The sequence below is a fragment of the Littorina saxatilis genome, linkage group LG5 (assembly GCF_037325665.1).
Source record: "Littorina saxatilis isolate snail1 linkage group LG5, US_GU_Lsax_2.0, whole genome shotgun sequence".
Taxonomy (NCBI): domain Eukaryota; kingdom Metazoa; phylum Mollusca; class Gastropoda; order Littorinimorpha; family Littorinidae; genus Littorina; species Littorina saxatilis.
Window position 1 is genome coordinate 38,012,351 of NC_090249.1, and position 22,863 is coordinate 38,035,213.

General features: G+C 43.2%; 1 protein-coding gene across 17 annotated transcripts in view; it reads left to right on the forward strand.

The window, feature by feature from the left end:
• LOC138967066 (polypyrimidine tract-binding protein 2-like) overlaps positions 1–22,863 on the forward strand; it is a 97,099-nt gene that overhangs the window by 57,118 nt on the left and 17,118 nt on the right. For 6 of the 17 annotated variants that reach the window (XM_070339539.1, XM_070339529.1, XM_070339532.1 and 3 more), the window contains 8 exons: positions 9,424–9,519; positions 16,106–16,252; positions 16,911–17,057; positions 17,473–17,625; positions 18,136–18,187; positions 18,435–18,493; positions 18,970–19,144; positions 22,359–22,436. In XM_070339539.1, the coding sequence (XP_070195640.1) occupies positions 9,424–9,519; positions 16,106–16,252; positions 16,911–17,057; positions 17,473–17,625; positions 18,136–18,187; positions 18,435–18,493; positions 18,970–19,144; positions 22,359–22,436 (907 nt within the window). Of the gene's footprint in view, positions 1–69; positions 215–2,064; positions 2,308–4,712; positions 4,934–6,646; positions 6,706–6,732; positions 6,793–6,824; positions 6,935–9,423; positions 9,520–16,105; positions 16,253–16,910; positions 17,058–17,472; positions 17,626–18,135; positions 18,188–18,434; positions 18,494–18,969; positions 19,145–22,358; positions 22,437–22,863 lie in introns of those variants that run through there. The other 11 variants (XM_070339546.1, XM_070339531.1, XM_070339535.1 and 8 more) reach the window with 9 other exon arrangements.

A 22,863-nucleotide genomic window follows, 5' to 3' on the forward strand; every position in this document is an offset into this window, starting at 1 on the left:
TGTGTACAAGCGAAAGCTCGGGCTCTGGCACCTGCCTACTGTCGCGTGCCTTTCAACAGGTGAATGGGCCGCTTTCTCTTCATTTCCGCTCTCCTTTCTCGTTGCCATGGTGATTGGTGGGTGCCACGCCATCACTAACGGCATAGCATCTATCTACCTGGCTGCCATAGTAGTAGGACCGTGTTGTGTTACCTGCGACTTGGTACGGATACATGTATGTATCTAGCTGTCTGCTTGCTTTGCTCGTGCTACTCAATGCAGACGCTCGCGTGATGCTGTTATTGTCTTGCCTTTTGTGTTTGCAGGAATAGTGAATAATCCCTCTGTCGTTGATGGAATATTGTTTAGTATATATCTCCCTATTGTATTAGGATTTGTTTCTCCTTTTACCCTTGTTAAGTGTTTCTTGTATAGAATATGGTCAATTTTTGCAAAGATTTTGGTCAAGCAGTGTGTAGGAAGTCTTAAGTCCTTTGTACTGGAAACTTGCATTCTCCCAGTAGGGTAATGTATTGTACTACGTTGCAAGCCCCTGGAGCACATTTTTGATTAGTGCTTTAGTGAACAAGAAACAATTGACAAGTGGCTCTATCTCATCTTCCCCCTTTCCCCGTCGCGATATAACCCTTCGTGGTTGAAAACGACGTTAAACACCAAATAAATAAATAAAGAAAGATGTGTTTTGTATAAGTATCATAGGTATTGAGGTACCCCCGCGGGTTAGGGGGAGTCCCATATTGGTTGGGACGAGAAAGAATTTACCCGATGCTCCCCAGCATGTCGTAAGAGGCGACTAACGGATTCTGTTTCTCCTTTTCCCCTTAAGTGTTTCTTGTATAGAATATAGTCCATTTTTGTAAAGATTTTAGTCAAGCAGTATGTAAGAAATGTTAAGTCCTTTGTACTGGAAACTTGCATTCTCCCAGTAAGGTCATATATTGTACTACGTTGCAAGCCCCTGGAGCAAATTTTTGATTAGTGCTTTTGTGAACAAGAAACAATTGACAAGTGGCTCACCAGAACTAGTGGAACTCTTGAGAGATTTTTGCAAAGAGATTGGCATAATAAGAGATATTAAAAGACAATAATGGCGTATCCGGGGACACTGGGGAAATGTATTAGATTGCTTTTATCGCTTGTTTCAAAGTGGATTGTTGAATTGGGATGTTTTTGTTTGGAAACTGCATTGTTTACTCTATAATAATCCCTAGCTATAAGGTGTACATTGCACGCAAACGTGCACACATAAACGCACACAAACACACACGCATGCGCATGCACACACATTCTCTCTCTCTCTCTCTCTCTCTCTCTCTCTCTCTCTCTCTCTCTCTCTCTCTCGTGCTGTTTCTGTCTGTCTGCAACCTTACAACGGATTTTCTGCCGGGGTGTAACAGAAAACGATCACGCAGGAAAGATAATGCTATCTTGTGTGACAGACTCGTCACTAAAGCTAAAGTGTCAGCTATCGCGTAGGTGTGTATAAGTGAGTGTGTGCGTTCGTGTCTATATACTTCTTTCTCTAATATCACTGCAGACAGGTCAGGGCTAGATCAATGTCGGGCTACACTGAGCACGAACAACTGAATACACCAACCGACCAAACATTCATGACCTGTCCCCAGGCCGGCTCGACAACTCTCCGCCACGACTGGCTTACCCCCTCCGCTATCCCCTTCCGCGGGCACTCATGGGTCCAAGCGCTTTTTGCTGAAATCTACCGACCTTGCAATACATTATACTAGCAACCAACAAGAATGTATATATATATATATGTCGCATTTGTAGCCCTGGGTGAAAGCTTCTCGCTTTTCTTTTTCTTCTTCGGGTTCTCTTCTTTGCCGTACGTCTTTTTCGCTCTCCCTCTTTCTCGCTTGTTCTGCAGTGTAGTTGGAGTGTGAACGCGTTGTGCGGGTATGGTTGAATGCTCGTGGACTGAATAGCTAGCTGGAGAGAGCCGCGTGCTTTGGTAATAAGCTTAGGCGGGAGGAGCCAGTCAAGGTTTGAGCGCCTGCCAGCCCCCTGAGACTGAGAGAGCTCAGGTCCCACACCACACTGTAGAAACCACTCCCTTCCTCTGTACACGGCTCTCTGCTACTCTACAACTACTACTACGACTTATGTGTGTCTTGCCTTCGCGTGCTTTGTCGTCCTCGTCGTCGTTGCTTCTTCTACTTCGTCTCCCTTCGCTCCTTCTTACCTGTCTGCTTCTGCTTGTCCCTCCGTATCTGTGTGTGTTTTCCTCTGGTTGTCTCCAGGCTTCTTCCTATCTCCCGTCTCCTGTCTACTGCTACCAGCTCCTCGCAGGTGAGTGTCAGTGAGAGCAGAAAGTGTGTACAGTTACACCTTGCAGCGTTTAGTGTTTGGGTAGTCACTGGAAACCAGAACTTCTCTCTCTCTCTCTTTCTGTCTTGCCTTGTTGTTCCCTTTCCCCTTTCCGTTGCTGTAGAGCGGTCGGTACCCACGTGTAAAACTTTCTCTGGCTCGGGTCGAACGAAGCCAGGTTTTTGCTTTCTATCCCCTCTTTCTGCTGTCCTACGGCGGTGCTAGAATGATTTGGTATTCTCACACCCGGTCTGAGGTAATGATGAGCCTGACAGGCACGTTGCTGTAGTTGTAGTTGTAGCTGATGAGGTGTTGGTGGGGATAGGAAATGGGTCTTGTAAGTTAATCACAGACAGGGTGTGGCAGTCTGCGGTATGCTATGCGAGTCTGGTCGACAGAAGGATGCCTGGTCAGTGTTTGCACGCTTCAACAACTCGTAACAGGAGATCCACTGGTCAAGCGGTCAACTTTTCACATGCCGAGCTGACTGACCGCGTGCAAAACGACCGGGCAACCATTGTCGGAATAGAACGTTTCCAAAGTTGCTCTGTCTTGGATTTGTGTGCATTTTCCACAACCATTTCTGCCTCGCGCTGTTTTATTTGTCTGCGTTTTTTGAAGGTCTTGTTCCAGTCAGGCGTAATCAATACGTTAACCAGATTTTCAAAAAAATGTGCTGCTGTTTGTACTAAAATCCAATGCTTTGGCAAACCCTCAAGCGTATATTCCCAAGATAATATTCTTGGCCTTTAGTGTATCGTGCAGTCTCTTTTTGTAAGGAAGATTATCGAAAGTTCTCACAGATCGAACGATAAATTCCTTTGTATTCATATGTACCTGTTATTCATTGGCGGCTTTATCTACCCGTTATTCGTTAGTGGCTTTGTTGGAGAAGATGAGCCATCTGTCGCTAAGCTGTGCGAAGTAATGTGAGGTGATTTACATAACGCGAAGAACATCTTGGGAGCAAATAAATGCAGGGTCGTAAAAAGCCTCGGCGACGTTTTGGCCTAGCACAAGAAATCGACCTGAAGGTAGTTGTTTAACGAATTAACGACCACGTGTTGCTTTGCTTGATGCTGCTTTGCAACCTGTTTGCTTGATGCTGCTTTGCAACCTGTTTGCCTGGGCATGTGTCAGCTCTACACCGACCTCATCATGTTTAATGTGACATTGCTGGGGGTGCCGGGTGGGGGAGTGTGTGGGTGTGTGTGTCGCTCTGTGTGTGTGTGTGTGTGTGTGTGTGTGTGTGTGTTAATTGAAATGTTAGCAAACATTTAAGCAAAGTAAAATAAAAGCAAAAAGCGTTTGGGACTTTCGAGGAAGGACATGTTTTGGTTATTATCTATTACATAACAGCTAATTTCCAACGTAGATCTCGTAATGCAATACTGCATTGTTCGCACGGTATAATGTATACTGCAGTTTCGGGTAATCAATCAGCTGCAGCTTTTGCACTATTGTGTGTGTGTGTGTGGGGGGGAGGGGGGGCGCACTAATTTCTGATTAATTCTTTTCAAGTTCTCTATTAACGGCAGTAGGGTAGCGATTTTAAGTTCAGCGATCGTCCATGATTATACAGTAAAAATACACATGCTGTAACTTCCAGTCGTACGTAAGAGGACGGATAGTAAAAGCTGGATACAAGGACAGGCAGTCGGACGGGCAAACGGGCATGCAGGAAGGGAGATAACCGGTTGGCGATTCAAGTTCAACACACCGTGTCCTGTCAGAATCATGATACATCTGTTAGCTGTTACACAAGTCAAACAAACAAAGCGAGTGATTGATCTGTTAGCCGTGTGTTAGATCGTGTATTGCCTAGTGCTCTGATTGCCTGGATCTAATGTTTCCTATTGTGTGATTCACTGTTTCTATTGCCTGCCTGTCTGGTGTTATGTGCGTGATACGCATTTCCCTGTTGCTCATTACTCAACACGCACCCATGTGCATCGGAGTATAGAAGTGTGAAGGCACAAACGCACACACACTAATAGATATATGCATAAACGATTGCGCACGCGCGCTTACACGCACGCACGCACGGACACTCTCTCTCTCTCTCTCTCTCTCTCTCTCTCTCTCTCTCTCTCTCTCTCTCTCTCTCTCACAGATTTAAGGGACAGGGCCGCGTTATTGCACGGTCAGTCATGCAACATACAGGCGGCATATAAGCGTTACGACAAAGCGAGGCACTTAAATATCTCATCAATAATTAGGCAAGGCTTGGCTGTACTCGGCTCTCTCGCTTTAACTGTGTGGTGAGTGAGAGAGTGAGTGACTGATGGTCCGCTGGTTAGTGGTTGGTGGTTGTATATTGTGCCGAGCGCGTGTGAGTGTGTTGTTTTGTCAATGCGATAGGTCAGTTTGGATATTATTTCCCTGTGGGCTGTGGGACGGGCAGGCTGTCGTGGAGTCAGAGGGAGCCAGCCGGTTGAACGCGCTAAAAGCTCAATCTGTCGTAGTGGTAGCATCAGGGACCTGCTGCTGCAGCCACGCTTGTTTGTGTCGTTCCTGATTAAGGATGTATACAGTCGTTTCACCAGAGTACATCTGTTTGCCTCCGCCGCCGCCACCGCAACCTCTGCACTACCTGTACGCCTTCAAGGTACTGTAGACTGCGACTTGTGACGTGACAGGTTGAAGACAGCTCGCTGGCACGTGATGTTCGTCGTACAGGGAGACCTTGAGTTGACGCGCGCTGGATTAGCAAGTCTTTTGTCGTAGTTTTTTTTGTTCTTCTTTTTTCCTCTCCCCGTGTGTATAATTGATTTCTCAGTTCTTTTGTTACCTGGGTTCGGTATTGATAAACTTTGTTGTACTTGGAAACTACCTGTGCTTGTTTTACTATTGTGCGGTATTGATCAATCTCAGGTGTACTCGCTGTCGCAAACTACTAGTTTCTACTTGTCCCGCTCATTGTAGATGCCTGTTGAGAGTTTGTGGAGTTTTCAAGTGAAATCGTCTGTCGCCCTGCTGTTATTATTTATAGCCTTGCAGGTTTTAAAATGATGGGTGTTATAATTGCTTTTATGATTGATTATTTTCGGTTTGGATTTTTTTTAAGAGATGTAGATTGCACATTCATGATTGATTGCAAAATGAATTTTGAAGTTTGTTTGGAAAAAAAGTGGTATTTTTGTTGTATGTGGCTGTCACCACTGGTGATTTTGATTTAGTATATATATTCATTTCATGGTCATTTCATAACATTGATCGTTTATTGACCAGCTGACATATGTTGACCCGCCCTGATATGTCCCTTCGTGGTCGACTGGGCGTTAAGCAAACAAACAAACAAACATATGTTGACTTTCAAGGTCGACAGCTTGGCAAAGAACACTGAGTGTCAAGTTTGCAGGGCACTTTTGGTAAAGGTTACAGGGCATTTTTCGTGAATAATATCGCGCTTATTTCCATAATAATTAGTATGTGCTTTGTTTCGGAATTGTTAATGACCATCCGGCAGAAGAAGGGGTAAGGTAATTCCCGGGTGTGAAGTGTTTGCGGAGTGACCGGGGTTGTCTGCCACGCCCGTGACAGTCTGTGCCAAAGCAAACACCCTGGCAGACTTGATGGACGCCCGTGATCATCGGCAAACATTCGGTTGTGACGGTTTCCTGGGTATGCGTTTTCAATATCGGCGTGATAGTTGTAATGTTGACCAGATTCCCAGAGTGTCATGCAGTGATAAAATGAAGGGTCTCTTTTGTCGTAAACTTCTTATGCTGTTGACATTGCAAAAATAAGCTTTTTTTGTCAGAGCAAGTATGGCACGTGGGTTAATACTAGGAGGATACTTTGCTACTGGTTGTAGCTTTTTAGAATCATGTGGACAAAATGTTGTTTTTCTGTAGTGCCCATACGTTTTGAACATTGAGAACTGTACATTTCAAGCATTTGACATTTTGAGCAGTAGTCCCACTTTTGACAGACGGATGGTGTCCCTGCAAAAAAGGAAAAGGAAAACGTTCGTTGAATGTTTACACATGTTATTCAACCATTCCGGTTCGTTCACTTTCCTCTGCACTTCAGACGGTCATTAAACCCATCCCACCCACTAAGCCCCCTCCGCGCGCGCACACACACCAATACACATTTAAATCAAGTCATACCCACATACACACACAAACACACACACACGCACAAGCAAAAAACTCCTATCGCGGCAACATCACATGATCGGCCATTATGATTGCGCACAAATTTATTGAAACGTTTTCATTCGCTGAAAAAACTTTTTTTGTGAGCTACCAGCTCTCTTTTACAGTACCTGTCATTGTGAATTATGCAGGCTAATGCTTACAGCTCGACAAATGGAAGCCGAGCTATACACGCTTGTTCTACCGGAACGTATTCGATGAAAGGACTTAAAAGCGGGTACGTTTTATGTCGAGAGACAGATTGAGGAATAAACGACGAATGGCAGAAATTGGGGACGGTGGATTGGGGCTGACTGCGGGACAGGTTTATACAAGCATTTTTATCCTCTTTTATTTGCAATTTGTTGGCCTTTTTTGTGTGTGGGGGCTGTCGGTGTTTCGTTCTGTAGTTTCGTTGGATCTTCCTTGCATTTCAGACAGCGTTTTTTGGCGTTTCTTTAACCAAGGTATTGTTGAAATTGACTTTAATTTGTGTGTGATTATAAGCCTGTCGAGTTTATCTGTTAAACGTCGAAAGTCGTAAAGGATACATGTGTGCGTCCATCTGACCATAAAAACGAACCGAACTTGACGAACAAAGTATACTCTATCAATAGAAAATAATACTCACAGCACTAAGAACAATGATGGTAGTGTTTTCGGTTGGCCAAGACCTGAGATGTGTAAACAAAAACAGCACTGTTTTAATGAGAGGGAAATAACTAAACAGTTACAACTTTCTTCCAGTTTGAGCTGTAAGTCCTTGTACACAACATAACCATTGTCACAGCTGCAGCGAACTTGCGGATGTGGCATGTGTATTTGTCTTTGTGTCGTCTGGGTGTGTACGATAGAAAGCGAAACAGCTTTGCGGATTTTGAATGAAAGGAAGTTAACGACACAGGTCGGAAGTCAACTGTGCCATCCCGTCACCACTTACACAAGTCATGGCCCACATGGGTCAGTGTAGGAGAAGACAGCATAGAATGTATAACAGCAGTGGGCTGCTAAGACCGATAATAAGTATTTGTTTCCTGAACGGTCGGAGCGTCCCTTCTGCTCCGGATATGAGTAGACTGTGTGTTGCAAGTTTGAAGATGTTCCGCATCCGTCAATAGTATCCTGTTGTTGTTGCATATGGTAGTCCGCGTTAGCTTTAGATTGGGTACGAAGCACATTATAATTATAATTTGTTTTCAGTAAGGTTTTGTCGGAATTGTTGTCTAATAGAAAGCAGTTCACGAATACGTGATATCAACAAAGACAAGCAGGGCACGGGTAGAATATTTCGATACAATTTGCATGTGTGAGACTTCTGATCAGGGAGGGAACTAAATAAACTCACTGTTATCTCTATTGGGCTATCAGCACAAGCTGTTGCGCATGTATTCTCCATTTTAAAAGCAAATATGGATTTTGGTTGTACGCAAAATGCTGCCTATCAGGACAGTCAAAATGACAGTCGTCACTTGATGCACGTGCCAGATAGCACCCGATCCAGGGAGCGAGTCAAGATAACACGAGAGTTCGAATGACACGGGCATTATTGAATCCTTAACAGCTACACACATCCTGTTCAGGGATACTGCTGTGGTTATTGACCTAGGGAAGGGGGGGGGGGGGGGGTGTCATGGTCGGCTGAAGCTGAGCTGGACGCGAGTTTGATTTTTAGCGGTGATGGGTCGTGGTTGTAAGCAGCTGCTGCCTTATGCTAACACCACTTGATGACACGGCCACTCTGCCAAACGGCATCCCTTATTTCCTCTATCAATGACTTGCTGTGCGAGAGAGAGAGAGAGAGAGAGAGAGAGACTTTTAAATTCTGTTTTGGTCCCCACCTTTTTCATAGAAATTGTTATTTTACCCCAACTTTGCTCAAGCTGTTGTTTGCTCCTGCGGTGTATGATCACGCTTGGATGTCCACGTCCAAATAAAGGCAACAGCCTCACGTGTAAATGAATGCAACAGCCTTGCATCTAGATAAATGCAACAGCGCTCTCGGCTGTGAAAATAGCTGGCAGCATAATTATGGTTATGTCAGTTTTGTGCAGCAGTCGCTCCCGTTGAGCGAGTTGTGTTGTTGGATACTGCGTTTGACACCCGGAGGTGCTTTGTTGTATAGTCCCGTACAATGTGCTGCACAGTTGGGGTTGTTTTGTGTGTGCTGCTTTTGTTCTCCTGCAGATTGGGGGGGGGGGGGGGATCAACCAGACAAGGAAAGTTATAGAAGGGGATGGAGTAGGGGGGTTGGGTATGTTGGAAGAGAGAGAGAGAGAGAGCGCTGACCCCAAATATATTTTACTGCAAGACGTTACGGAGAAAGCCACGTGGTGATGCCGCGTTTGTAGTCTTAGACATCCCGGCCAGCGTTCCGTCTCTCAATGAAGCAACGGCAAAATTCTTTGATCGATTTTACCCCCATCTCCGCCCCCCGGTTCCTTTCCTATATCTTCAACTCCACAACTTGTGAATGGGAGAGAAAGCGCGCCAAAGAGTTTGTAGTGGAGTAGGTGTGTGTATCTTCGGAATGATGTTTTGTAGGCTTGTGTTTCTGTGTGGTGACAGTGGGAAGAAGTGATGTCGCGGTTTGGCCGAGAATAATGTTTTTGAAGTCGGCACAGGGTCTGTTCCTCTTTCGGTGTTGGGCCGTTACTGTGAAGGTCGGAAGAACTGATGATTAGATTTATAATGTCCAACTGGGATACATGTAATAATTTATCATATGTTGTGTCTTGTAAGGAAGCTTATAGCTGGGACTGATCTATCGTGACTGCTGTTGTCTTGGATATGTGGAGTGTGTGTCCAGTTATTTGTGGATGTGTGTGTTGCGGCGACAGTAGGAACGGCTGTCATCCCTTGGCCGATGCCATCCAATGAGGAACTGGTGTTGGATTATTGTTTGAAATTTACATTTGTAGACAAGATGTTTAATATCGTCCTTTTTTGTGTGTTGCAGCGAGGGTCAGAAGAACTGATGTCGCACAACCCTATGGTCACCAACGGCACGGGGCTTAGCCCCGTGCTGCAGGGCGAGGTCAACGATGCTAAAAAGGTCAGTGTTGCTGTGTGTGTCTGTCTCTGTCTGCCTGTCTGTTTGTTGGAGAGAGAACTAGTATCCGTCTTTTGAAGTCATTTTGTTGACTGCCTTTTTCTTTTTATTGACAGTATGAAAAGTAATTTGTGTCCACATTTACGATTTCTGAGGATAACAAAATCGCGTATTTCCCTAGATTTGAATTTGCGTGGGTTTAAGTGGAAGTGACTAATTTCCTTCTTTTGTGTGCCAAGTTGACAAGTCAGAACATTAAAAACTCAAAATAACAGAATGTGAACATTATCCTTTGTGAAAATGAACAGATAAAAACAAAATAGTTGGCCTCATATTAACACTTGATAAAAAATAATAATGGACCTCCAAACTGTAGTTGGTTGGTTGGTTATTGTTTTGTGTGTGTATCGTCCCTACAACCTATATGACAATCCGGCACCGATGCAAGTTTGTTTCCTTTCTCAGTGAAGGACCCAGGTCGTTGAAGGTGCAATATTGAGCACACAATTAGTGGACTGCTCCCCGTGGTGTTAACGGTCGTTACTGTGTTTGTAGACATGTACATCGACAATAATGGCCGCTCTGTGACTCACTGCTTCATCATCTCGGCGGTAGGCACCCTTTCATTGCCAAGCAACCGCCGACGCACTGCCAGGGCCTTCGCTTTTCATAGTTCACTTACATCTAGAGTTCGTGATTTTATCGTCACCAGCTTGGCAGCCACTAGGCCTCGATGTACTGTGATGAGACCAGCCAAAAGTGTCCCTTCATTGTCTTTCATGACAGGCATAATTTGGCCAAGATGATAGACAAAAAGGGACGACAATATTGAAGTGTTCTTCCAGGGTAGGTGTCCATTTATTGGACGGGCCTCACATCGCAGGTACAACAGTATTGCTGCTAATGGGACTGCAATAAACTGTCGACTGGCAGCCGATATTGCCACCGGTACCGCTATGTCGGAATACCCCCGTCCCCACCCACATCCCACTGCTATATTATTCAGCCACCTCACTCGTTTATCTTCTCCATGAGTGAATGGACCCCACCCAACCCTACTTCCCCCTCTCTCCTCCTCTGGGGTTGGTGTGGGCTTGAATAATTCAGACGTGGCATTGATTCCGGTGAAAAGCGTGAAATACCAAACAAAATGTCAGCGGCATAACTACGCGGCAAACAGGTTGTATAATGGCACGTGATTATGTGTCATTACCCAGCCTCGGCTGCAATAACACTCATAATTTGGATCAGTTTACAAGCCACCCGGTGGAAACCTTTCTCCCCTCGCCCTAAGTGCAGCTCTGAACCGTTAGGTAATCTCGTAACGGTAATTGTGGCTTTGCTAATTCATCTCTTTCTCTATCGTTTTGCTTTTTGACCAACTTTCCCTCCATTTTCCTGTGTAATTCTACTCCGGGACTCGACTGTGTTTTTGCTGTCGCGTGACTTAAAATGAGATCCACCGGGGGAAAAAAAATGTACAGGGAAACTAGACATTTGAATCATGGTGTGTCTCATTTTCCCCCCACTTAGAATCAGATCTAGGTTTGTTCTTGGTTTCATGCCGTATTACATTCCTGGTGGGATGTAGCACTTTTTGTTTTGTTTTGTGGTTTACATTGATCAATTGATCATGTGTGGTTGTCATAGGAAAGAACGTTAAGATTAACCGCCTTGTTGCAAATAAAAAACGCTCGCGCTGGACCCGAGTCCTCTTCAGACTGGCTCGCTCCCCCAGTATGAACGTTTTTGTCTTGTGCACGTTTAAGACGCAAGTGATTGATCTGTGTGAATTACAGGCATTCCCTTTGCTACATAAATACATTGCATGCGAGCCGAGGATGTGCGTGGTGACTGGCCTTTCTCTTTTATTTGATCACAGTGAAAATGCACACACACATTCACACTCTCTCTCTCCCTCACTCTCTCTTTCTTACACACACACACACACACGAGTACAGACTCATGCACGCGCGCACACACACACACACACACACTCACACACACACACACAAACAGTAACACTAACACATGTGCACAAAATGAACACACACACACACACCACGCGAGAGAAAAAGACGTCAAAGACTTTTGACCGTGACGTAATCTTTTTATGACGCTATATTTCTCGTCAATGTGTGACGAGTTCGGCTGTTCTATCAGACTGGCTGTGGCTCCGCGAATTCCTCCCACCGCCAAGTCAGTTTTTTTGTGGTTTATTTCGCATTTAGGTCCCAGGTAACATTATGAAGTTTTAATACGATCAATCGGACCTATTATCAAGTTAGTGTATCAACTTTTGAACGAACTGCGCCCAGTAGTTTCCCTGCAATAAGCTGTTAAGTGGAGAAAGACAGACACACACACAGACACACAATTAACCCCTAGGCTGGTTGTCGCGACATATGTCGCGCTACTTTACGTATACTGTCACCTGGTTGTCGCGACATATGTCGCGCTACTTTACGTATACTGTCACCTGGTTGTCACGACATAATTATGTCGCGCTACTAGCTCAGTCTGTTTGGTCGGTTCCGATTACCTCCCATGTATGCGAAAACTTATATGACCGTTTTTCTATTTTTCTCTCTGTTAAATTCATCAGTGGCTATGTAACATCTGTTACATAATTGCACCAGTGTAAGGGTTAAAGTCTGCTGAGCCCTTGTACTAGCGTACTCGGGGATAAAATATTTACTGTAAAGAGAGACATGTATCCGAAGCCAGAAACCCAACTCGAGTACCAGTTGTTCTTGACTCCCCTGTTGCCCTACTCAAAATAATGTGACATCAGCAGCAACCTACCACCACCAGCGAGAGAGCCACACTCGAGGCCCGCCGAGGACTATAATCTGTGACAATGGCATATTACAACGGTTTTCAGGCCAGGATAAAAGAGACCGCCCAGCAGGGGGGTGGCTATAGATTGCCAGCAGCTGACGGGCTTTTATGGCTTCCATTAGTTGATGACACTGGTCCGTCATAATGGACGGTCTTCCGCAGGGACAGCAGCCAACCATCTCTCGATCTAGTCAGCCAGCAACCCTTCGATCTGACTGAAAGAACAATTAACTGCCCTGTTGCTTAGAGCGTGGCTGCCTTAGTCGGCGATTGGTTGTCGCAGCTGCAAACCTTTACGGTGGCGGCTTTTGATTGGTCCTCGCGGCGCGTTCTCTATTAAGCGTCTCTTTTACTATCTCAGCAGGTGTTTGACAATGCTGATGGTTTGGACAGAACAGTGATTTTCTTGATATCTTTTCCCTCAAATAAGGGGGAGGACTTGAGAGCTGAAAGATGAGACTTCAACTGCTGTGGGTTTTGATGATAATTGTTGGATAGCAGTTGTCCTTAAAACTTCCAGCTTGACGGCTAAATGAGTACTGAGATAGTCTTGAAAGAAATCCGTGGGTTTTTTTTAATAAAAAGATGAAGGCATCATTTTCCGTAATTATTGCTCATCTGTAGAAATTAGTTGATAATTTGAGAGAACTTAGAAAGGAAGTTCCATAAAAATGCATAAAAGCTTGTTTGAAAAAGTTGTTTCCTCCTCCTGTCCGATCACACGCCCATTGCTTATGCCATCGGAAGGTAACAGATGGCGATTATGATGCTGATATTATATAATACAAAAAAGGATGACATTTTGAATTCATGTGTTGTTCACACCAGGCACAGTAAAAAGAACTGAAGTCGTCATACTTTTGGCTTCCCCACCCCTACCCCATTTACCTTGTACTTTCAGAAATGTCTGAAAAAAGTATCTTCAATGAAGTTTTGTTACCTTTGTTTACCCCTTGCGCACACGCACCACCATCCCACCCCCAACCCCTTTGAGGAATTTTAAGAGTATTCAACCCTCGCTCACCTACTCTAAGGTTTGAATGGGGATTATAGACATACCATTCTCTTCTAGTTAGTTGCCCGGGCAGTTCGCTTCAGATCACAGTATTAAAAGGGCGACCGGACATGGGAAACATAAATCTACCCCCCTCTCCCCACCTAAGCCCATTGACACCGACCTTTGCGTGTGTGTGTGTGTGTGTGCAGCCACCACCAGCTCCTTGCGGTGTTCTTTTTGTGTGTGTTGTTCAACTCAAACCCTCATCCTTTTCACTCAAGTCTTCCTCCGTTTGTTCTACTTCATTTTCATTTCATTTTCATTTTCATTACTTTATTGTCCCATCGCTGGGAAATTCGGGTCGCTTCCTCCCAGTGGAAAGCTAGCAGCAACGGAGTCGCACTTATGGCAGAATGACCAAGGTCTTTTACGTGCCATTGTGATGACACGGGGGTGGGACATGGCTTCTGTCTCTGGGTCTGGACATAAAGTTGACCCGTGTCAGTAGGGGACACACACACACACACACACACACCATTTGGCTGTATTTTTTTTGTGTAGCCGCTGGCTATTTATAGACAGGGGGTGGGGGTGGGATGATATTGATAGTCAGCTGGAAGTGAAAGATCGCTGGAGGTAATGAAGAGGTGTACTCTTCCAAAGTTCAGTTGTCACGGCTTCGGGTGAGGAAAGCGGTGTTGTGTACAGGCATTGTGTTCAGGCGTCTCAGTGGTTAGTCGAGACTATCTAAATTAAAGTCTTGTTGTTAATCTGTTACTTTGATGCGGACAGCTCTCTCTCTCTCTCTCTGTCCTTGTCTCTGTCTGTCTCTGTCTGTCTGTCTCTCTCTCTGTCTCTCTCTCTCAGTCTGTCTGTCTCTCTCAGTCTGTCTGTCTCTCTCTCTCTCTCTCTCTCTCTCTCTCTCTCTCTCTCTCTCTCTCTCTCTCTCTCTCTCTCTCTTCTTTTTTTTTTTTTTTTTTTTTTTACAAATCAAGTCTTTAGAAATCAAGTCTTTCTTATTCTGGCGCCTTATTGTGGAACTCCATTCCTGATTTAATCAAAATGCAATTCAGTGAAACTTCCTTCAAGGAACTCTACATGCTGTTTCTCTTAGAAACCAGTAAATAATTCTGTGATAATATTACATCATTGTTTGATATTCATAATGCATTTTCTAATGTCTTTTTAATTTTTTGACATGTTAATTATATAAATTGTATTGTAATTAACTTAACTTCTATTTCTTCTTGTTATTAATCGAGTTACCCTCAATGGGCAAGGGCCGGATGAAAAAAAGCATGTATACATTGCTTATTCTGTTACCCTCGATAAATAAATAAAGTTCAAAGTTCTGTCTCTCTCTCTCTTTCTCTCGCTCTCTCTCAGTATGGTTTGAAACTGTTAAGCGTGACTTAAGGTCGCAGATTAGGTCACAGGTCAACTGTTTGTGCAGAGATGGTATCCATGTCCTACCCCCGTGTCACCACGAGCGGCTACTTTGCCCGTTAAGGTCAATGCTTGTTTTATACTGCATCTGTGTGTGCAATGAACCCTTTTTACCTTAATTTTGAAACTTTCTTGAAAGACGAGTCCTCTATTCTACACCTCTTCTCACCCACACACGACTGTATGCATTTCAAGTTCTTATTTGATTCTCTATTTGGGGTCCTCTTGAGTGTTTCAATTATTTCTCTTTCTTCTTATCTATTTTACATTTATCCTCATTTCCCTCCTTCCTTCCCCCAACTCATACCACCCCACCCCAGCCCCTTTCCAGTTTCTCACCGCACACACTGACTTGCAGATTGAAAAGAACAGGTCTGGATAGCATTGGCATTGAACTGGAACAGCCGGTTCATTTACTGGGGCAAGGATAAGAGGGGAGGGGGGGGGGGGGGGGGAGTGTAAGAGCCATGTTTGCAAACAGGGGTGTGGCCTGGTGGGGGGATAGGAGAAAATTGTTGACCCATGAAGTGAAAGTGTCAGGGTCTTTTTTGTTAGCAAATCTTGAGATTGGAAAACCTGTTCCTGCTTGCAGGTAGTGTTAGTTTGGGCCTTGCATATACAATGGAGTAGGTGTTGTTAGTTGAGCTGCGTTTCTCATTGACAGAGTGTGGGGACATTGAAATGGATTCACTTCATTCAAAGGCTGAGGTGTTTAAAAAGAACAGTTCTTTCTTTATGGATTTGAGTTAGTGTGTTGTGAAGTGGAGTGGAGAAGAGGATTCTCAAACAAAACAGGCATAAGGCTGAATGCCTGTGAGATTTTACTAGCTTCAAAATATGTTAGATGTAGCTCACCGAATTTTTCATGTCATCTACACCTGCAAGAAAACATCTTTCCTGCTCCTGTTCTGCATGCAAATAATGTAAACAACCACATAAAACTTGTCCTTCCATCACTCATCCCTCCACCACACACACACAGACAGTTCAACACACACAAATGTGTATGCAGATGTTTTCTGTAAACAGGAACAGTTATGTATTCACAGGATCAGCCCCCCCCCTCTCTCTCTCAAACAACAACAACATAATAAAAAGAATGATTGGGGGGAAATAGCTGCCAGTGGTTGCGCAATATATATGGTATGTGTAAATTTCTCAAGCATTTTTAAGTCGACAGTTACATGTTCCCTAAAGAGCATGTACTCAGATACAGAACCCTTTGACAGCAAAAGTTCTACTTCATTTCAACTAAATTGTGCTTGAATATAATAAACTGATATCAATCATTCATGTGTGTTTCAGGTAAAACTGGACGGGGGACCCAACCCACCATCGCGTGTGGTCCACATCCGCAGCCTGCCCCATGAGGTGGCTGAGACAGACATTGTACAGCTGGGCATGCCCTTTGGCAAGATGACCAACGTCCTTGTCCTCAAACAGAAAAATCAGGTCAGTCCACAGTCCTTAAAGTTGAACATTGCTGAGACAAAGATGACAACATTAACAGGGATGCTCATTTTTCCAGTTTATTCCATATTATATGATTGGGGACAAATTTCAAAATTAGTTGAGAACTTAGTGATGACTTTGATTTCATATTTTAGTGTAATTGTTTTGAACATTTGTGGGAAAAGTTACCTAAGAAGTTCTGTATTTTCAGAGATATTCAAACGCAGTCAAATTTAAGCATTCATTTGAATTAACAAGAAAGCAAATGTTATTGAACTTGGTATAGGATATTATGAAAGAATTTTGATTATTGGTGTAACATGAAGGAATGCAGCGCTGTACCATTTGAAAAGAGGAATTGTGTCATTGAGATGAATCAAATCCTTTGCACAATCTGATATAAGATAACGATTTGAAAGAGCTTATGCAGAACAGGTCTGGCTTATGTCATTGGCGTAGTGAAAATTCTACTTAAGTATTACTGTGGACACAGTATACCACACCTGAAATCACAAGGTCCCCTTTGAAGCGTATGTTTTGTGGAGGGTCTGGTAAATCTGTATCGACTACAATGTACAATTTACTCATAAGGAGCTACTAGGCCTTTGATCCTTCAAAGCTAAAGCTATGGTATTAATGCTCTGTGTATGTGTGTCAGGCTTTCTTGGAGTTCCAAGACGAGAGCGCAGCAGTGAACATGGTGTCGTACTACTCCACAAACCCTGCTCAAGTGCGGCTCAAGCCTTGCTACGTCCAGTTCTCCAACCACAAGGAGCTCAAGACGGACGCATCACACTCTTTCCAGGTAAGAATTATGTCTTGTGTCTTCTTGTTGAGATCCTTGGAGACAATAAACCTGTCCAGTAGATGTTGTCCTTAGAGTGGCATGGTTGGATTTAGCGCTGTGTTTAAGGGAAGAAGACTTACAGTTTTGTTTTGTTTTGTTTTGACTGGAATTTTTTTTTCATGACAGAAGATTAAAGCTTGAGTGTATATCTCTTGGTGTGTGTGTGTGTGTGTGTGTGTGTGTGTGTGTGTGTGTGTGTGTGTGTGTGTGTGCTTATGTTAGCGCTTATGTGTGTGCTTATGTGTGTTTGTAAGGTTAGTTTTAAGGCAGTATTAATTTTATAAACAAAGCATTATTGCTTTTTAAGTGTGTGTAAAAGCCATTCATAAGTGTGTCAGTACAGACATAAAGTTAATGCGGCTTTATTATCAAGCTTATTGAACAGAACACCAATGCTCAGGCAGCCCTACAGGCAGCCCAGGTGGTGCAGGGAGGGCCCGGCGGAGAGGACCCCCAGCAGAACACCATCCTGAGAGTCATCGTGGACAACGTGGGCTACCCCGTCACGCTGGATGTCCTGCACCAGGTTAGGCCAACACTTCGGGTGGCAGTAGATCGCAAAATTAGAGTTGTACATGTAGGGTTTGTTTTAAGCATTTGTTTATGCAGTTTCACAGTCTGAGAAAAAGACCTCTAAAAAGACTCCTGCATGAATAGTTTCAGCGTGTACCAGGGATGTCTTTTCATGATAGGCCCCACAGTATGTTAGGAATGACGTGCTGTGACTGTCATCTGCTGTCAGATATGTATCTGTTTTCAATTGTCACCTTCAATTTTAAGAGTTAACTTGAAGAAGATTATTCCTGTGGTTTCAGTAATAATATTTTAACTTCTGAGTCAGTGCCGTAAAAGCAGATGATGAACGCTTTATCTGGATCATCCAAGTCTTGACACTTTCTGACATCAGTTTAGTCCAATGCTTCACCCTACATGTAGTTTCAGGAGAGGAATCTGTACCTTTTTCTGTCGTTTGCTTTTGCTGCTGGGTTCTTTTGTGTGGAGACTGGCTACTCACAAAGAGTGTTTTCTGTTTCAGCTTTTCTCTAGATACGGAAAAGTTCTGAAGATCATCACTTTCACCAAGAACAGTGAGTGTTATCTTATTTTGAGTTTTTGTCATTTTTTCCCCGTTCGAAATCATTGAAGCAGCACACTGCAAGGATTTTTATTTTACTAATTGAGATAGTTGCATGATATATTTTTTGCTTCAGACTGATTTAAGTTTACATGATTTGACTGAAATTGATGGAATAGCAGGAGACTTCTCAAGTGTTTGACCTTGCAGATATATAGGTGTTCTTCTCATTCTTAATTGATGTAAATGTTCTGTTGCAGACACATTTCAAGCTCTCATCCAGTTCTCTGACACTATCTCAGCAACCACAGCTAAAGTGGTGAGTATGTCTTTGATGACAGGCATTGAAAAATCACTTAGTAATCTGCATTGAGTACATAGCTCACATCTTTCATACTTAGAATGGTATTTGAATGGTTTTAAGAATGGTTTGAATGTATTGATCACCCGTGAGTGAAACCTTCTGCATTCTGTCTGATCAAACTGCTATTTGCAAAGGAAAATACTTACCAAATATGAATGCCTTGCGATAGAATTCATGAAACTTCGAAAGGTGTATTGAAATGTTGAGGCAAGGGAGGTAAACCAGTCGCCATAGTAAAAGTGGACTGGAAAAGTGACTTGAAACAAACTTGTGAAAGAAAACATAAAACTTCCAAAGATGTGTTGAAATGTTGAGTCAAGGGAGGTGAACCAGTAGCCATAGTAATACAGTGGACTGGAAAAGTGACTTGAAACAGAAGCTTACTGTTGTCTGAAATGGAAGTCTTATTGTGTATGTGTGTGTGTTTACAGTCTCTGGACAGTCAGAACATCTACAACGGCTGCAACACACTGAAAATTGACTACTCCAAACTGACCAACCTCAATGTCAAATACAACAATGACAAGAGCCGCGACTTCACACGACCAGACCTCCCATCCGGCGACCCCACACTTGACCAAGCCATGCAGATGGGTGGTATGGGAGGTAGGTTATACTTTTTTTTGTTGCTGAATTTATTTTTTATTGTTACTTGTTTGAATTTTGTTTTAAACACACTTTTTGTGTGTGTTTGGCTGTTCTTGTCAGGGAAGGGGACACGTGTGGGGGTGTCTTTCAGATGTGATAAAAAAGGTTGATGTTAACAGTTAAAGGTTTTTCTCACATCCCCTTCATTTTACGTGTGATGCACTGAAAATTTGGCTTAAGGGGAGGTGGGCCAGTGCACTACCTTTTTTTCAATTTTGAATGTTTTATTGTGTCTGAATGTTATTTTATGAAAGAAATGAACAAATGATGACAAAGAATAGTCACTTTTTGTATTTTCGGTTGCTGGTTTTTGTTTTACGCGACAAAAACAGTCAAAATACAGACAAAAGTGGAGTACAGGAGATACACGGATTTTCATCAGATGTGATTGTCACACTTCTAATTATTGTTTTATTTTATCCTTCTGGGTATGCTCTAGGGGATTACGAAGCAGATTTTGTTTATTATATTTATATTTGGAGTTAGGAACACTTCTTTGTTACAACTGTCAAACTTTAGGGTAACGCTTGCGAAATTATTTTTTGAAATAATCTGGATATGACTATAATAACATTTCAGCAAAATCCCTTCGTAATCCCCCAGAATGTTATATTCTGCACAAACTACAAAAGAAAATATTGCTCTAGCTAAATTACAGCCAGAGAAATCGCGTAACCCAAGACGTAACCGTAGGCAAAATGGCTGAACTGAGAAAAACGACATTGAAGATTGAACACCACAGAAACACTATTGAAACATACACACAAGGACAAAACTGTGTTATGAATGAACAGCTTAGTTTATTTGAATTGCAAACTACTTAGCCTTTAGCACGCCAGCAGAGAATTTATGCGTCCATCCCTTCTTTCCCTCTGTCAACCAGCATGGGGATACTGCCCCAGCGCTGAACGTGTATCAATGACCCGATTCTCGTTTGTATTTGCATGCAAGAATAACGGTATTTTTAACGGTAACTTACTTGAGCCAGGACGAGACTTATTTCCTTCCGTTATCTCCGACGATTTGTTGGTTTCCTCGAAGTTTTCTGCTTTTGTTTTTACATCGATACAGTACTTTGGTGCTTCGACAAGAAAGATGGAGGATGATGAGTTTGAAACTTTCGTTTGAGTTGTTTTTTGACAACAAATCGTACGTGGAATCTGAACGATTTACTGAGGAAGCTCTTCGCAATGAACTGTGTATCGCGGTGAAGAAAATGACACAGTTCGTCAAGACAGTGACGGAATTTACGAAAGTGCAGATTGATACAAACAGTTGCTGATCCAGTTTCGTTCGGGAAATGGCAGGCCCAGCAAACATTACTGATAATCTGACTGATGTTGGATACTTTCTCCTGTTTTTGGTTTTTTTTGCGTAGCAAATGCTCAACTTGCTTGTCGAGGAGATACTGCACAGAAACTGACTCAAATTCAGCGCAAAGCAAGCCAGTGCCGAGACGTAAAAAGTGTGCTGCATGGCGTGTTCGGAAATGGCGTCCTGTGGATCTGCGTGGAGATCAAAGCTTTCCTCTGTATCGGAAACACCGACAGAATCCAAACTTTGGCCTAGTACCAGCGGAACTACTTGTCGTTGCTAACCGAACTAATAAAGACATTGTCCTCTTTCTTATTTCGAGCCATTGTTATCGTATCAAAGGTTGTTTCTCAAGGAAAAATTCGCTTTCGGTTGTCACCGATCGTTTGATGTGTAACCAGGATGTTGTAAAACCGAGTGAACTTCGGGTGTTCCCGTCATGGCCGAGAGTCTCTTCGGTAGTTTCCGTATGCAAAATTCGTAAGCTGAGCATGCGCACTCACAAAGTAAACTGGTTCCCGATTTCGGTTTATGAAACGAACCAATGGATGTCGAGTACCTTCCAAATAAGGACATTTCCGTTCGATTACGATTGCTGCCTTTGCAACGGACAAGTGGCTGAGTGAATGGAACATTCATCAAAACACTGATGTCATGTTATAGGTCAAGAGCTGCTGCGCAGTTTCGTATGTCGTGAATGCACTGTTTTGCTGAGGACAAAGCCGTAACTAGCCTTTGAAATGAGACATTTTTTGGCGGGGGAATATCTACTACAGAAGACAATCAATGCCACACATGTTCACATTTTGTCTTTATTGACAGATAAATAGGACACTTTTGACAAAAACACGGACACACATGGATGATAGGTATGTTATGGAAACATAATCTGCTAAAATACCCAAAACAGTGTTTTGAACGATTTGGTCAATTTTGCACTGGCCCACCTGCCCTTAACAGGGGCTCTTATTTCCACCGAAGTTCTTTTGGTTTTTGGCAGTATTCTTTCAAAACTAAATGCAGATTTTTGGTTGTTGCTTACTTGATTTTTACTTTGTTTATTTTCTTCAAAATTTTTTTTTAAACAAAGACATGAGGTAACATTTTCCAACCTGCTACAAAATTCAAGATTTGGTTGATTTGGTCAGCTCTAGACTTTGTTGCGTGAAATGGGTTTTGCATTTGTTCTTACACTATTTTTAGACACCTCACCAAGGTTATTTTTCCCACTGGCGTTAAATTGGGAAGATTTACACTAGCTTTTGTGTGCAGTTGATCAAGTTGCCGTATTTTAATATTATGTATTTCAAGGAATTGGGGAAAAAGATCTGATCAAGACTTCATGTACTTTGACACACTGCTTGTAATGTGCTGAATAGAAATGTATTTTAGTGATCCCCCCCCCCTCTGGCATGCTATTTGTACCAATATGTCATGTAATCTGGGTGATGGCTGCCATACCTGCCCTTTGGCACAGCATGACTGCAGCAGTAGTTTACGGCAGTCATGTATGTTGAGAATTTGTTTCGCTCCTTGTTTCTGTGTGTCGCTGTCTCTTCCTGCAGTGTCAGTTGTGTAGACATGATGCTTCCTCATCATGAAAGAAAAGCTGTCATTTTGGAATCGCAGGCAGGCGGTTGTGAAACATGCTCACTTTAGAAATCCTTCCGACATGTCGTTGTCTTTTTTACCTGACTTGGCTTTTCTGCTCACCTGCTCGCTCGGCTGTCCCTCCTTCCATTCTTCATTCATTCATTTCTTCCTTCCTCCACTGGCTTCCATCTTCTGAAGCTGTGGACATTGGCCGATGACGACCTGTGAATAACATTGCTAGTGCTCTCTGCCCCTGTGCTTAAAGGTATGCCGGGGATGGTGCCTTCCCCTTTTGCTGGAATGCCGGGCCTTGCTGCGATGTCACCCCTCCACGCCCAGGGAGGTAATGCTCGCTCTCCCGCTGCCCTCGGCTGCTTCCTTGCTTGTCTCCCCTCATGAGCTATCCGTTTCACCCATCTTCTTCTCTTAACCCTAGCTTCTTTTTTTATGTGGCAACGTTTAGTTGCTTCACTTTTAAGTTGGATTATTTTCCATGTGTGTTATGTTGAGATTTCATCAGAAAGGAGAAAACAGATGATGTGGAGATCACAAAAAAGGACTGAAAAACCAATGAATTGATGGAAGGTGAAGCAAGGAGTGGGAAACTCTTGCAGCAGGTTAAAAGTAGACCCTCTTCATTTTGTTTTGGAAACAGAGGAAGAGAAAAGGGGGAAATGACTGAAAGAAAGAAAGAGAAGATAAATAATCTTGTGTAGAAAATGTTCAAAAATTGACTTGGGTTTGAAAGTAAATTAAGTTTGAAACTTAAT